Source organism: Rousettus aegyptiacus, unplaced genomic scaffold (genome assembly GCF_014176215.1).
Source record: "Rousettus aegyptiacus isolate mRouAeg1 unplaced genomic scaffold, mRouAeg1.p scaffold_m13_p_2, whole genome shotgun sequence".
In the NCBI taxonomy this organism is placed as follows: Eukaryota; Metazoa; Chordata; class Mammalia; order Chiroptera; family Pteropodidae; genus Rousettus; species Rousettus aegyptiacus.
Window position 1 is genome coordinate 142,248,146 of NW_023416295.1, and position 17,144 is coordinate 142,265,289.

The 17,144-nt window shown below is 32.7% G+C and overlaps 1 protein-coding gene across 10 annotated transcripts in view; it reads right to left on the reverse strand.

Moving 5' to 3' along the window:
• CCDC91 (coiled-coil domain containing 91) overlaps positions 1–17,144 on the reverse strand; it is a 263,463-nt gene that overhangs the window by 234,431 nt on the left and 11,888 nt on the right. The window contains exon 1 of one of the 10 annotated variants that reach the window (XM_036236751.1): positions 3,093–3,236. The exons of 8 other annotated variants lie outside the window; for them this stretch is intronic. In XM_036236751.1, the coding sequence (XP_036092644.1) occupies positions 3,093–3,150 (58 nt within the window). In that variant the 5' untranslated portion in view covers positions 3,151–3,236. Of the gene's footprint in view, positions 1–3,092; positions 3,237–17,144 lie in introns of those variants that run through there. One more of the 10 variants, XM_036236747.1, reaches the window with a different exon arrangement.

Here is a 17,144-nt window from a genome sequence, read left to right on the forward strand (position 1 = left end):
GGTCTTTTTTCTTTATTTTATTTTATTTTTTAACACTGTGAGGCACTGTAACTCTAACCTAACAATGGGACAGGAGCTGGATTGATAAATAAGAATTTTACAGTAGTCGTTACTATAATGAAGTTACCAACAGCATTCTATTCCTTGTCAGTTTTACTCTCTCCAGATGTTTCATATTCATTTATAATCCAAATCAGTTAAACATAAACCCATGTGTTCTTCCATAGACTTCAATGCTCACATCCACCAGAAATATTCTCAAGCTTTTTAAAATAAAATGTCATTAATTATGTACACCATTTAAACCTGTGGCAGATTAAAAATAACTACAAATTCTTTGGTATGCCTCTTATGGAGAAGCAGAGTCCATGTCTCCTCCCCTTGAATGTGGATCAGCTCTGTGATTGCTTTGGCCAGTAGTAGTATGTGGCAGAAATGACACTGTAACATTTTCAGGGCCTGGGCCTTAAGAAACGGACAGCTTCCACTTACTGTCTTTTGGAATACCTGTTCTGGAGGAAGCTACCCTCCATAGAAGAAATTTGACTATCCTGAAACCACCATGCCGTAAGGTGATTCAAATTAGCCATGTGGAGAGACTATATGAAGAGAAAACATCCAATGAATCTCCCACTCTCAGTAATCACAGCCTTGGTGCTGGATATGTGAATGAAGAGGCCTTCAGATGACTCCAGCCCTTAGCCACTTCCTGACTATAACAGTGTAAGACCAGTGAAACCATCCCCCCAAAATCCTGACCTACAAAACTGTGAGCAAAATAAAACAGTTGTTTGAGCCATTGAGTTTTGAGGTTGTTTGCTACACAACAGATAACTAACTCAAACAAAAACTGTAATTTCATTTTATGGCATGAATAAACTCACTGCAACAATAGGAAAGAAAGCAGACTGCCAGTTTGTAATTATAAGGTAATTAAACTTTTAAAAAATTTTAAATTATCAATTTACTACCTATAGAAGTTTTTTTGTTTTCCATTATCTAACTCACGAGTTAATCATGAGACAAACCAAAGTTCCCCAAAATTTTTGATTCTCACAGTATGAAGAAAAGTGTTGAGGTTACGAAGACAAGACTCTGCACTTATACTTCCATCAGCTGAATTGTATACTATTAGTCATTTTTGTATTAAACATTTTGTCTGTTTTATCTGTTAATATAGTTTTAAAATTTGATTAAATATTATTAAATATAAGAACTGGAAGTAGTTGTTTTCATGACTAGGTTGAATACTTCATAGCAACTTGATAAAGGTTAATTGCTTTAAAAAAAATACTGTCAAGAGGAAAGACTATAAAATTTAGTATACGATGACTACTGGGACTATTTTCAACTATCGCATTACACTTAAAAGCAAGCCAAAACTATAAACTAAAGATAATAAAGATTTAAGAAAGTGACTGAAAAATGTCATGATGAAGTCCAATCAGAAACATATTCATAGAAAAGATGTTGGCCCAGTATGAAGACATAGCTATAAATATATACTATGTTTTAAGGTATGAACGTATTTTTATGACTACCTCCCTAGCCAAAAATTTTTTTATAAACTTATTACCAAACCAAATTCAACTGTATAAAAGAGCTTGCATTATCAGTTCTTTTTTAAAAAAATGTCTTCTAAATTAAGAAATAAGGATGAATTTTCAGTTTAGCAAAACAAAAAGAGTTGTGTGAACTGCTGGTGATGATAGTGGCAGAACAATGTGACTGTACTTCATGCCACTAAATTGTATACTTTGAAATTGTAAGTTTTGTGTTATGGCTCGAAAATATTGAAGGAAACAGACTTTACAATAATCAGAAAAATCAAAAACATTAGATTGAGGAAAGTAAGTCATTCACAGGGTACATATTATATAATTCCATTTATATGAAGTACAAGAACAGGTAAAACTAATGTATGTAAAAGAAATCAAAAGAATGAAGCAGGGGAAGGGATAGAATGGGTGGGTGTAGAGAGAAACTGATTGCAAGGGGAACTAGAGAACTTTCTAAGGAAGTGGAAATGTTTTATATCTTGATTGAAGTATAGTTACTCAGCTAGATAGCTGCTAGAATTCCACAAACTATAAACCTCCAATCTGTATATTACATAATAGATGCAAATTACACATTAATTTTTTAATGGGGGGAGGACTAAAGAAATTAGTATAGAAATTATTTCAGAGAGTTATGACCTGAAACAAAATAATAGTATTTTTTAACCACAAGAATTATTACACAAAATGACTTATTGCAAGGTAAATTGCTTGTTGGTAAGAATAAATAGATGCTAGAATTTCTGACTAGTCGATTATAACGGTTTTAAAGGTGAGTAAAATATCACCATTCATCGATTACTTAAACTAAAAAAAGATATCTAGAAAGACTACAAAATTTACTTTCCTCAAGCTAGCCCTGTTTTCCCATCTGCCTAATTCCTCCTATCTAATTCAAGTCAGTCCAATGTAATTCAACAAACCCATTATACTTACTCTGTGTAAATTATTCTGTGAGGAACTAAGTATAACAAAATATAAAGATGAATATATAGTAATTTCTACCCTCGAGGCATTTATAATCTGATAGAGGGTATTACACGAGTAGATAATAGCTACAAGAAAAGACTTAGCAGGACCTGCAATAGTCAAATTGCAACTCTGTGCAATTCAGAGCAATATTTTGAAAGGTAAAATTTTTTAACTAAGGCAAAAGAGCAGTAAGTGGTTCATGCTCTATGCTTAATTCTCACTCTCCCCTTTTTATTACCAGTGCAGGAAAATTCCATAAATATCTATGTGTTTCCAAGAAATTTAAGAATGAAAATACAAAGGGTCTCCTGTAGTTTTGTAAATAAAAGATAGAAAATTCATGGTTACAATTCTATGAGTGGGTGAGTAAAAGGCTACACCGTATTTCTAATAAAGGATATTCATTATGATTCAAACCATTGACCATCAATGTTCCTGGCAATGTGTGGAAAATCATAGATTTCAGACTTTTCTGGAGTGAATTATTCTGCTTTAAAATCTGAAACTCTAAAATTAGAATTATGAAGTGACAGAAAACATCACAATCTGAATTCTACTTACATAAAACCACACGGTTTTCAATGCCAAGTTCCGAATTTACAGCTGGGAAAATCACCATTGAAGATAGCTGAGTCCAGATCAGATTCGCTTAACATAAAACCAGATGTAGACCTCAAATTACAAGTGACATCTCCAGCCAGTCATATAAATAAGCATAATAGAAGCTGAAAAACAATAAATTCATCTAAACCTTTCTAAATTTGGCCACCCTAATAGTACTACAATATTCTTTTTAAAATTCTCAAATAAATTAAAAGGAAAGCATACATATCTTCATTTAAGTACAATTAAAAATATAAAATTACTCATTACAATTCTTCTATGACATGTCCTTTAAATAAATCAATATAGTCTAGATCTCGAAAATACACCTGTTATTTCAAAAACATCAAGAAGGGGGGGGAAAAAACACTACACTGTTAGGATATCAAGCCTTGGCATGAGATCTCAGAACTCTTCCCCAAACAACTTGTCACAAAATGAGCAGGAACAAGCTGTACTAGGATGTACAAAGAAATTTCTTTATAGTTGTTTGCTTAATCAGCTACTGATTTCCCACCAAGTTAACAAAACCAAATGTAAGTCAATAGTAGTCTGTCTGCAACTATAAAATCACTTTACATTATTTGGCTTCAAAAGTTTGTACCCTATGGAAAGTTCATTTAAAATTTTACCTGGCACACACAAGTTAAAATATTTTGTTTGCCTTTTGAAGCCACACCACATTCCAACCCACGGAGACAGGATTTCTAGTTTATTTCTCACAACCCACATGTACAAAACCCAAAATTACAACATAGAAAAGCATTGTTAAAATTCTGTAATAATAGTAAGCAAAGGAATTCACCATAGAGCTCTATTTCTTGAGAATTTTTTTAAGCTTCTAGTACCCATAATACACAACATTTCAACATCTAAACTAAGTACTCAAACACAAAAGGCTCACCTTGAAAGTCTAATGTAAGAGTTCCGTCTATGTTAGGAATCAAACCTAACCTAGCTCAAACACTGTAAATTGAATAACTAATGGCATGATTCCTTAAAAAGAGATTGATATCAAATTGTAATAATTATTGCACAATTTAACAGTATAGCTCATATTCAATTCTTTATGGAAATTAGCCTCATGCTTCTTTACAGGCACCTATTCCATATGACTTCGAGAATTAAGATTGTCACTTAATATCATATATTCTGCAATTGCCTCACTTCAGAAACATCAAAATCTAGTACCTACTTTTGACCGTTATAGTGAAACCACTGTGAGTTAATATTATGTCCACTTACTGCTATACGGAATTTAAATATGCAACCCTCATTACCATATGAGATCAAAGTTTTTAACACTACCAAAAATCAATAAGCAAAAACACTCAATAATGTTTACCCAGAATATTTGGAAGATGAAACAATATGGGTTAAGAAAGTGGTTTCAGTTATGCAGAGACATTTGGAAACCCTTTTTGCTTTCAAGTTAAGAAATGCTTTCTAAAATACACTGGCCAATTCCTGTGCTTTAGGAAATAAAGTTCAGAGAGTCCCCAAATTACATATATCCTTTACACATTGATAGTTATTCAAAGAATAGAATGGATATATTCATAGGATGCCCCGAGATTTTCAACTTCTTGTTCCACTTTTCTCCCTCATGCAATGTTTAAATAATATATTTAAGATTTATTTCATAGAAGAATAAAGAGAAATTGGAAAAAAACTACAAAAGTTCAGCCTTGATTAAAAAGTCAACAAAGACAAGAATTAATAGGTATCTTCAAATAATGTTAAAACAGAACAATTAGCTAACAGAATAAAATGTTTTTGATCCACAAAGCCTACAGTAAATGGCATATCTTTATTTTGCCAGCCCAATACCCTTCTTTCTAAGCTTCTTCTAGCTGTATGTAAGAGTGGGCCATTAACCCACACTGAGCTAACTAAAATAACACAAGTCTCAGTCATAATAATTACCTAAGGATAAGAAACTGACTCCAGCTGGATCAATCAATCTTCCCTCATTATGATTCCAACCAGAGATAGAAGGAGGAAAGGACCTTTTCTTTCTGATAGCAAAACTGTCCTCATCTAGTAAGTTCTGAATCCAACTGCCTTATCTTAACTTTCTCAGCATGTGAGTTCAGTCCCACTTTAGATATTCTGCCTAAGCTATTGCCTAGAATGCTCTTCCTTAATACTTTATGTCTACAGAGAACAATCGACTGAAAGCAAAAGGTAGATAGATTTCAAATCTACATAAAAATAACTTTCTAAAATTTAGACCTATCCAAAAGTAATCACTACCTCTCCAATTACTAATTTCCCACTCCTGGACAGGTTCAAGTAGAAGACATGATGTCATACTTGTAAGGTAACCTACGTAACAAAAGTTAACTAAGTGATACTAAATGCTAGTAATGTAATGATAAATTATGTTTAGTCTTTGTCTTTTGGAGATCACAGTTTAACGGACCAAAAGACAAAATTGCAAACTTATATACCATATACATAATAGAGTTCTACACATGGTACAGTGACAACAGAGAAGGGTGGAGATTAACTCTGCATGGGAGGGAATATTTAAGTTGAATATTGAGGAATAAGTAAAAGCTAGTTTTCCTGTTAGGCAAGAAAGATAAGGGCATTCCTGACAAAAGAATAAATGAGAAAGGGCAGGTTCATAAAGCACCTAGCATGGCAAACCTAAAATACAACAACAAAAAAAGAGAATCGTTCAATGATAAGGTGCCTATGGTAGGAAAAAAACCACAAATAAAAGTACTGAACAAGTACTGAGCCAAATTAGGAAGGGCCGTGCTAAGAATTTTGGAAACAGCCATAGAATAATAAAAATAACTATCTTTTATGGTGTTGTGCTTTGTACCAGACACATACCTGAGCTCTTAAGACACACTATCACTTTTAATCCTCAGAAGACCCGTATCATTATATCCACACTTTTTAAATAAATGTAGACTACATAAAAAATAAGTAATTTGCCTAAAATAATAATTAGTGTCAAAAACAGAACTCATTAAAGAATTCTGAGAAGGGATGTGAGATAGGAGTACTTACAATAAGTGACATGTATTTAGAAAATGGCTATCAGACAATGTGGATAATAGTGTGGAAGCAGAATAGATTTGGTTTAGGGAAATACTACAGACAAATATAATCCAAATGAAAGCTATTGAGGGAGTGAGAATAAAAGAAATGAAAATTAAAAGATTTCGCTGTTTTCTAGCTTGAACAAGCAGGTGGAAAAGCCAGTTTACATAGAAGAATTGAGGTATAAGATGAAGGAGATGAAGTATAAAGTGATTAGTTTAATCTCAGGCAATATAGTTTGAGGTCTTAATAAAAGACCAAAGGGAAAAGGTGCAATAAGAAGTTGACCAGAAAGAGTTCTTTCTAAAAGAGAGATGGGAAAACTTGGTGGGATAAAAATATTTAGAAATCATCAATACATATATAGTAATTTAAAAACTGAGCCAAGCAAAGTAGAAATAAATATCTATGAGCCCTGATGTAAATGATTAAATAAATGAATAAATAAATGTGGAATAATGAATAAATTTTCCATACAGAAGAATTCCAAATAATATATATAGATAATCTACCCCCAAGGAGGTAGAACTTCCCCCTCCTTAAGGGCAGGTTGCACATAGTGCCTCCCTTCCAAATAATACAGTATGGAAAGGGGGGTAATAAAAATAACTTCGAAGAAGAAAAATCTGATGAAAACCACTGTAGTCAAATGATCCAAGTCGACATCAACTATAAATCATGTTGATAGTATGTCCACTGGATGCAATGTGATGAAAATGGCACTTTACCCCTGTGGTCTTCCAAAAACTCATAACTCCATTCTAAACACACACACAAAAAAACATCAGACCAGATACAATTACGGGACAAACAACAAAACAGCTAACCAGTACTCCTCAAAACAAACTGTCATGGTCATCAGTAACAAATAAAGTTCAAAAAACTGTCATAGCCAAGAGGAAAGTAAGAACACATGATCACTAAATGTAAAATGGTATCCTGTATGAGAGTTTGGAATAGAAAAAAAGACAGTACATAAAAACTATAGAAATTTGAATAAAGTATGGATTTTATTAATAACTACGTATAGATACTGGTTCATTAATTTTAACAAAGGTACCACGCAAATATAAGGTCTTAATAATAGAAAAACTGAGTAGGGTATATGAGAACTCTCTTTACTATCTTCAAAATTCTTTTGTAAATCTAAACCTATTCTAAATAATAATATTTTTTAAATTATGCCAAGTAGAACAAAAGAACATTACTATTCAAGGAATAGGCAAAAGAAAATGTCATTAAACAAAACTGAAAAGGAATTATAAATGTAGAAAGATAGAATGATACCTTAGAAATCATAAGGAAAACGTATACAAGGATGGAAATAGGTGTAATATGAGAGAGGTCTAAGAAGATAAGGAATAAATAGAAACCATTGGATTTCGGAGTTCACAGTAGAAGAAATAAAACTTCAGTGGAGCTGAAAGGATGAAAGGTAAGTTACAGTGGTTTATGATGCTTTATGAGCTATGATTTTATGCATTCTCTCAGTCACAAATCTCTTAAAAGATTCTCCTAGTTTCAAATCTATTGAAAGTCTTCCCTCTCCCTTGAATTCACATCAGTTTAGTTGCCAAAACCTAACACTTATTGAATATTCTTTCACAGTGTAAAGTATTAAGAGATGCATCAGATAACATACTTTCATGTGAAAGTAACAAAATATTCCAAAAGCCAACTGCCTTAAACAATAGGAAATGTATAACCACTATCCTACAATAAGAAGTAAATGGTAGAGCAGGCTAAGCACTGCAAATCAGAGATTCAGAAATTCTCTGAATTCCCTTGAATCTGACCTCCTATATGTAACTTCGTCCACGGGCTAGAAGCAAGATGATCAAAATAGTTTAAGATTGTGATCTGCCCATCTTGGAATCTGTCACTAGCAAAGAAAGAGAATACAATACCAATTAGACATACTACAATCAACTCTGGAAATAGGAATGAGGACCCCTTTCTCTGAGTCATGTGAAGAAGGGTTAGATGTCCAAACAAAAGAGGTTCTTTTAGAAAAGTACACAGGAGAAAAGTAATGATAACAGGCAATCAACAGTAACGAACATAGGATATTCTTATTGGCAGGTTTTCCTAACTTTGGGGAAATTTTAAAAATCAATTTAATACAATGAAGAACAGGCTTGAACAATATAAATGCCAACTTCCTTCTGCAAATAACCAAGTGACACATAGAAGATCAGTGCTGTTTTACATACCAAGAGAAAAACTGTGGTATCAATTCGTAACGTTATCACTCAAGGTTATTTTGTTGGGAATAAGATGGTGAGAAATGCCAATATAGTTGAAAGTATACTAGATTTGGCATTAGATCACTGGGCTCTAGTATAAAATATTCCCATAAATTACAGTGTTATCACAGATTGTCACCTCATCTATCTAGGTTTCAGTTTCCGCCTCTGTTGAAAAGTTCAGAGAGGTAATCTTCACGTTTTTATTCTAGTTAATTCCTAATTATAAAATATTGTTCATTTATTAATTAGAGATTTATGCAGACTATTTAAATTTGTAATTCTGAACTAACCAAATCCTAAAGATGCCTTCCAAGACTACAAGCTGGTGACACGAAATTTTTCCAACAAAAGTTCAGTTTCACGAAAACTTTCACTGTGGCCAGAAATATAAATAGCATAATGTTATAACTTCTGAAATAACCCAAGAATTTAATTCAATTGCTCTTTAAACCCAAATTATTAAAAGGTTACAGTGTACCTACAGAAGCAAACCCTTACTGTTGGACAAGGGAACGGAAAATGACAGAAACCTAACCACTTTAAAATGAAATTAAAGACAAGATTTCTAACCACTAAGCATAAATGAGGAAGAAGATGGGAATCAAAACCCAATGAGAAAGCTGGAATTCAAGTCACAATCAGAAATTTCTTTATAGAGTAAAAAATGGGGGGAAATACCCGCCAAAAGTAAAACCAGAATATTCTCCTAGAAAAAATTAAATCTAAATGTTTCATGAATTTCTCTTAAAGGCTGTTAATTTATACTAAATTGATAGAAATAACTTCCAAAAACAGGTTGGTGACAATAAGAAAGGAAACCAATACCCTGCCCTTGAGAACCTCGAATTAATGGATTTTGGCAAACTAGACACAAATCATATGGGATGACTCTGGATAAAACTCCAACACTTCAGCCAACTGCATTATGACCTGGAGTTGGTTCTTCTCAAAATTATTAATAATGAAAAATACTTACACAGGATACGAATGATTGCCAGGAAAAAAATGCACTTCTTTGAAACAGTTTTTAAAACAACAAACCACCCACAGAAACCACATGGGCACAAAATGAAACGAATCTGGTCACTGATTTGTGGAGCATTTAAGCACTCCTCAAGTAAAAGATTCAGCTTTAGGCTCTATTTCTGGGACAAGCAGAAGATCCATGAAAATACTTGATTTGGAGCTACCAAGAAAACAGTGCAAACATACCTCCACTGGTCTAAGGTTCAAGAGAAATAATTTTCTCCAAGGAGATCCTTGCAGTTTTAAAACTAATTATTTGTTTTAAGAAGGCGTTTCTTTTCCTCATAGTAAGAATCTAAATAAAGTTTGAAAACTCTAAAAATAAAATAAATCTCAAAGTGCTTAACATTAGAATATTAATGACGTATACGACATATAAGTTAAAATCTCCCGGAATTCTCAAGTTAAAATCCAAAACTCCCTACTATCAGTAGTGGCATCATTAATACCTAAGGACACTCAATTTATCAAAGTATACAATAATACCCTATTGAAATGGTATACCTGAAAGGTTAGCTTCACAAGAGAAGTAATAAATATAGAGAAAGGGATAGTGTTCAGGAGACAGGCAAAAGAAGAAGGCAGGAGATGGGTATCATACAGTTGCACTAGAACACTAGAAGCTGGGGTGGGTAAATTAATAGGTAAAGAGGCCCAGAAAATGAAAGCCAACTGAAACCAGAGCCAAACACAGTCTAACACAGAGCGTTTCCTAGGGAAAAATGCAAAGACTCAAAAATTTCATTTATGTACAGAAACATTAGCTAGGTACCAGATATATTAACAGAAAACAGAAAGTTTATCTTGACCCTCAATATCATACACACACAAAAAAAACCTACCCAATCCTTTGAGTGGAAAAAGAATTTTTTTTTTTTTGCCATGGCCTATATTATCTCTACAATACATAAAAAGAACAAAATAAGAACTCAGCGGCATTGAAAAGCTACAAGTTTACACAAATCTGCACACACTCTTCACCACACGTTCATTTCCCTAACAGTGCCGTAAAAATTGGGGATTTTCTCCCTCTACTTTTATCTTGAATAGGCTGACAAAACTCAGCTTCTCAAAACTTGCATAAGCTTGATGAACACATATAATTTCCAGAAGAAATGATGAATGGAAAAATAGATGAGCTTCCAAGAGAAACAATTTTAAATTGTGCGTATCTATAGTCCCTGTCCTTTAGAGATGATGTTACTGGTGGTATTTGTTACCACATGGATGAATCCTAAAAATACCAAAGCACTGGAGCCATCCAAGTGCAACTGTAACTATGTTATAAACTACAGTTTCAATACAATGGAAAGGATAATGATGGCAAAGATGAAAAGCCCTGGGATTGCCATCTAGCCAGAAAGAATACAGATCTGAAGTAGGATCAGATAAGACTCAATTCAGAAAATGAACAGGAAAACTCTCAAGTATACTGAGAATCTCTAATTAACCAAAAAGCATATAATTTGTATACCAAAAATTCTATACATTATTGTAAAAGGTTTTCTAAATAGCTGCTGAGTACAATGATCTATTAAAAATACAGAAATGAGAAATATCTGATTTCTCAAGGTTTACTAAGAGTAGGCAGTGACTTGTTTAACATATAGGACACAACCATAAAATATGGTTCATATTCCAAATGTGTAAATTTTATGCAAAGATTTAATGGCAAGTTAAGAGTAGGGACTTATTTTATAAGCAGATTATAAAGTATACTTGATAAAGTAAAAGAAGAATAAACGATTTAAAAATAAACAAAAAATAAAACACTCATTTCCTTAATATCACCAATAGTTTACTCACAGACATCTTCACTACCACCCACTCCTAGAGCATCAATTATCTTCTTCACTCTGATTACTTCAAGTGAAAATATGATCAAGGGTGGAGGATAGTTTAAACTCCAGTATACACATAGCATCCTACTTATAATCAAAATGGAGACAAAAGGACCAGATTTAATCTTCCAACTGAAACAACTAAAAATCTTGACAAAATATATGAAACAATGGTTTTCAGATATAGGTCAACAGGGCTCAAATAAATGACTTAAGATTTCTCATTAAGAAACCCGAAAATATAGAGCATATCACACCCAAAGGAAGCAGAAGGAATAAAATATAAGAAAAGAAATCACTAAAATAAGAAATGTATAGACAGAACAAAAGATGATTATTCCCAAATATCAATACAACTAATAAACCTCCACCCAAAAAGGCAACAAAAAAAGGGAAATAATACAATTTACCAATATCAGAAACAGAAAAGCTTCAATATCAGCACATTTCTAGAAATCATACAGACATTAAAAGTATAATAATGGAACATTATGAAAAACTTTTTGGCAATAATTTTAAATATTTACATTAAATGTTCAGATCCCTTAGAAGATAAAAAAATTTCTAAAAGTCATGCTAGAAAAATGAATAAACTTACTAGACCTAGATCTATAAAAAAAAGTTGATTTCATAGTTAAAACCTTTACATACACACACACACACACACACACACACACACACACAAAACTTAAGACACAGAAGGCTTTACTAGAGAATTCTATGAGAGTCAAGAAAGAAATATGAATTTTTTACAAACTCTTTCAGAAAATAGAGAAGTGACTGGTATTTGGTTTTCTCATGACACCAAAAACAGGCACATTACAAGAAAATACAAAATAATATCCTATATCAATAAAATGCAAAAAACCTTAACAAAATTGTAATGAATCAAATCTAGAAATATACAAGAAGGACAATGCATCATTAAAGTTAAGTTTTATCCCACAAATGCAAGCTTGGTTGAATTTCTGAAAATAAATCAATATAATTCACCCTTTAAAAAAAACAATATGATCGTCTCAATAAATGCAGAAAAAAAACTGACAAGACTCAAAACCTATTCATGAAAAAAATTCTCAGCAAAGAACAGAAGAAAATGTCTTTAATCTGATAAAGACTGTACAAAAGGAAAGAAATTCACAGCTAACATCACATTTAATGGTCAAAGATAGAACGCCTTTACCTTAAAATCTTAAAGTCAAAGATGCATGGTCTCACCAGAGGACCTAGCTAGTGTAATAAGACAAGAAATAGATATAAAAGGCATACAGACTGGAAAAGAATTAAAACTGTCTTTAGTCACAGTTAATGTGACTACCTATGTAAAAAAATTCCAAGAAATCTGCTAAAAACTTATTTGAAGAATACAATGTCAATATAAAAAATAAATTGTATTTTATATACTAGAAGCCGATGATTGAAAATTAAAATAAGCAATACCAACTATAATAGCATCAAAAGTTTGAAATACTTTGGGACAAATTTAACAAAATATGTGCAAGACATATACACAAGTCAGACAATTAAATATTTTGCTAATTCTCTCCAAATTGATGTAAAGATTTACTATAATCCTAATTAAAATCCCAGCAGGCTTTATTGCAGGCATTTGTCAAGCCATTTCTAAAATGCACATGAAAAAGGAGACTCTAGCCAAAACTATTTTGAAAATCAAGAACAAAGTTGACTCACACTACATGATTATGAATTTTACTGTAAAGCTAGAGTAAATCAATGCAATGTGGTAACAACAGAGTCCCGAAATAGACACACATATATGCCACAAAACTCCCGAGATAATACAATGGGGAAAGAATAGTTTTTTGAGCAGTTACAAAATGAAACTTGACACTGACATTGTATCATACAAAAAATTTTAACCTGAAACAAATAAGAAGCCTAAAAATAAAACCATTTAAACTACACAACTTCTAGAAGAAAACACTGGAGAAAATATTTTGAGACCATGGGTTAAGCAAAGATTTCTTAAGCAGAACAGAAGAGGACAAACCATAAAAAAAAAAAAAAAAAGAAAAGAAAGAAAGAAAAATGTGCCATTAAAATTAAACACGTCTTTTAAAAAACATGTTTGCCTGTCCTTACTTCCAGAGTCTAAATCAGTAGATGGGGTGACATTTGGAAATCTGCATGTATAACGTTTTTTGATGCCAGCGGTTGCTGGACCACCTTCAGGGAAACACTAATTTACTGTCCAATGCATTAACAAAGGTGATGGCTCTTATGGAATTAAGGGAGGAAGTATGCAAGGCTGCATCTTTTTTAGTTACTACTCTTGCTTATACTAGTGCTCTTTCCCAGGGATGCATTGCCTAAAATGACTAAGCCTATTCCTAGAATCAAGGCGTAAAGGAAATGGACTTTAAAATACTATGAGTCTAGGAAAGCAATATGGTGGTTCTTCAAAAGATTAAACATAGAAGTGTCATAAATTCAGCAATTCCACTTCTGGGTATATATACAAAAGAACTGAAAATAGAGACTGAGCAGATAATTGTACATCATGTTCATAGCTTCATTATTCACAATAGCCAAAATGTGAAAATAACCCAAATGTCCATCGATAGACAAATGGATAAACAAAATAATGTGTGTGTGTATATATGTGTGTGTGTGTGTGTGTGTACACACACACACTAGAATATAATTCAGCCTTGACAAAGAATGAAATTCTGATACATGCTAAACGGATGAACCCAAAGACATTAGGCTAAATGAAATAAGCCAAAATAAAAAGGACAAATATCACCTGATTCCACTTACATAAGATACTGAAACAGTCAAATTCATAGAAAGAAAAAGCAGAATAGTGGTTACCAGGAACTAGGGGGAGGGGAAATGGGGAGTTGGTAAATGGGTACATAGTCTCAGTTTAGGAAAATGAAGTTCTGGAGATTGACAGTGGTGACAGTTGCACAACAATATGAATGTATTTAATGCCACTGAACTGTACACTTAAAAATTATCAGTAAACTAGGCTGCCAGAAACTGGGAAAGTTATCAGGCACGCCCAAATTATAATCAACTTTTTGCTTAGTAAATATGCCTTACTTTTAAAGTTTCTGTCATACCACCATCTTTTGTTCCCCCAAAAGCTTTATTTTTTTCAGTTGTCACATGACAGAATGATTACATACTGTTTTGATTTCTTCTCAGATATTAACCCAGCCTGCCCAGCATTGCCTTCATCATGCCCATGCTTATCGCTTCCCAGTCTTCTGCTGGTAATCTATCCCTAGAGATCCTAGAGACCCTTAATGATCTGGCTCAAATTTACAACATTTCCAGCCTTATCTTCTGTCCCTTCCAGCCATTCTGAAAAGTATGCCATTTTTTTATGCACAATAATAAAGTTATTAATACATCAATAAATACATTAAGTTCATTAATAACATCTGTAATATTAATATAGTTCATTATCACAAATAATAATAGTTCGTTATGAAACACTTGTTTTGATTGACTTAATTTGACTTCTCAAATGCATGGTAAATAAAATGAAGCATACTTGTAACTAGGAATATAAGATTAGGTAGTCAGTTCAAAATTGCTCTTTCAGAAAATTTCCTAAAAATTTTCTAAGACCTACAAACAATTTAAATATGCACAAACTTGGTTGATGAGCAACCACTTCAACACTAGGATATTTAAATGACACAATAAATTGGAGGATTCGATATTCCCAATTTAATTTGAAACATATACATATGGACATATCCGTGTTTATATATACATGTATTCATTTATGTATCCTATTCAGTGCTAACTAACATCTCTGCTGTCAGTATCACAATATTACCACCCAGATCATTCTGCATGTTTCTTGGTAATATGTTAAGAATTTAATCTTGGCCATAATTTTCTTATGAGAGAAAGGTATATCAACTATGAAACAATGGTAGTAATGTGAATAAAACTGTCATTCTCCTAAGTATTGGTTCCTTCACTATCATTACAACAGATTCTCTGATGCTTATGATATTACCTTCATGATATTCTAAAAGGCTAAAACTAAGAATCTCTTGAAATGGAAGTAACATCCCTCATTATGACTCTCTGAACACACATATACACTGGAAGTCATCAATACATTTCAGCTTTATCAGTTTCATTGATGAAGAGTAATTAAAATAGTATTGCTCTAACCAATTGTCCATTATGTAATTTTAACAATGGATGAGACTATTTAACTGCATAAGAGAATGTTACAGTCTCTACACACACAAACACACGCCCCAGCTTCTCCACATATAACTAATTAGTGGTGTTGTACTCAATTGTTATGGTTACCTTCCTCCTAGACAGTTGAAAATGATGGCGATTCATTATATATAAGCCCCCCAAAAGATGGCACACTTTTTCTTGATTAGAATTACTGAGTTCTGGGCTATTCTTGAGGCACAATATATATTTTCTTTTAATTACCTGAAACATGTTAAAGTAACTAACTTGCAGGAGGAATGAGAATTTGCTCTGCTAAGAAAATCACTATACATTTTCTAAGCCTGAGAACCAAGAAAAGCTTGCTATATAATTTGACATCAGCGACACAGAGTGTTGAGGGGGAAAAAAAGTTAAGAAACAATCTGCATGATTCCAGACCTCAGCATTGCTACACAATCACAATGGAAAGAATGTGTGGTAATTAACCAGCTTTAAATGCTGAAAGTATCCAATCATTCTTTTTCCCTAAAAACTTTTTCTATAAAAGAGGAAATCCTATAGTCTTCATCATTACTCCTTCAGTTTATTTTACTTTTTTAAAAAATGAAAACAAACTAAGTACTGAGTAGTGCTATGCATGGGTTTCTCCAGTTGTTTTTTTTTTTTATTATTTATTTAAGCAGTACCTTATTCCACATAGGATTCCATTTTACTACACTCATTAAATTTTTCCTCAATGTACCTAACTAATGTCTTAGCTTTCAACGGGGAAAACAGAGGCATAATGGCTATTTTCCATAATCTAAAATGAGATTATGTCAAAAATAAAAGGTCAAAGAACAATAGCTATAACAGTACCTGAGTTTTATCAAATGCATTTAAGCGAAAAGCCAGTATTTGTCAGTAATCTTTACAGACTGTTGTTAAATGTCAATATACTTGGTAATATAGGTATGCTGTTCGAATGTGTCTATGACTGATCTAATTCCGAGGTCTTAGCTTTGATTTCTAAGAGCTTTACTGTAAATTCTCCTTACAGTAGGACTCAGCTTCTTAAGCATTTTATTATTTACTTCATCCCCCTTCTATATAGTATATAGTCATTTCTTTACCAAGTTGGCTTTAGGAAAGAAATTAAGGATGTAAGAAATTAAGGCAATTCATAAACTACAAGGCCACTCTTCTTGATAGACACAATGGTAAGATGACCATACATTCTTTAAAAAATTTATTAGCTCCATATTTGGCATTCCACCATAACAAAGACAACTTGTTGGTTGTACCTCAGAAAGGAAATACTCATTTTTACCACTATGGTGACTGTATTATTAGTCAGGGTCCTCCAGATATATATACAGAAAGAGAGAGAGAAGAATTAGCTTGCGAAATTATGGCTGAGACGTTCCAAAACCTGCAGTTGGCAAGCTGAAGACCCAGGAGAACAGATGGTATAGTTCCAGGTCAAGTCTGAAAGCCGGAGAACTAGGAAAGCTGATGGTATGTCTCAGTCCAAGTACAGAAGACCAATATCTCAGTTCAAGGAATAAATATATGTCTTTACAACAAAATGAGGAAATACTCATGACACAGTCCTTTCTATAATGATAACATGGTTATAAGCTGTTATTTATAGCTCTCTTCTTGCACTACCC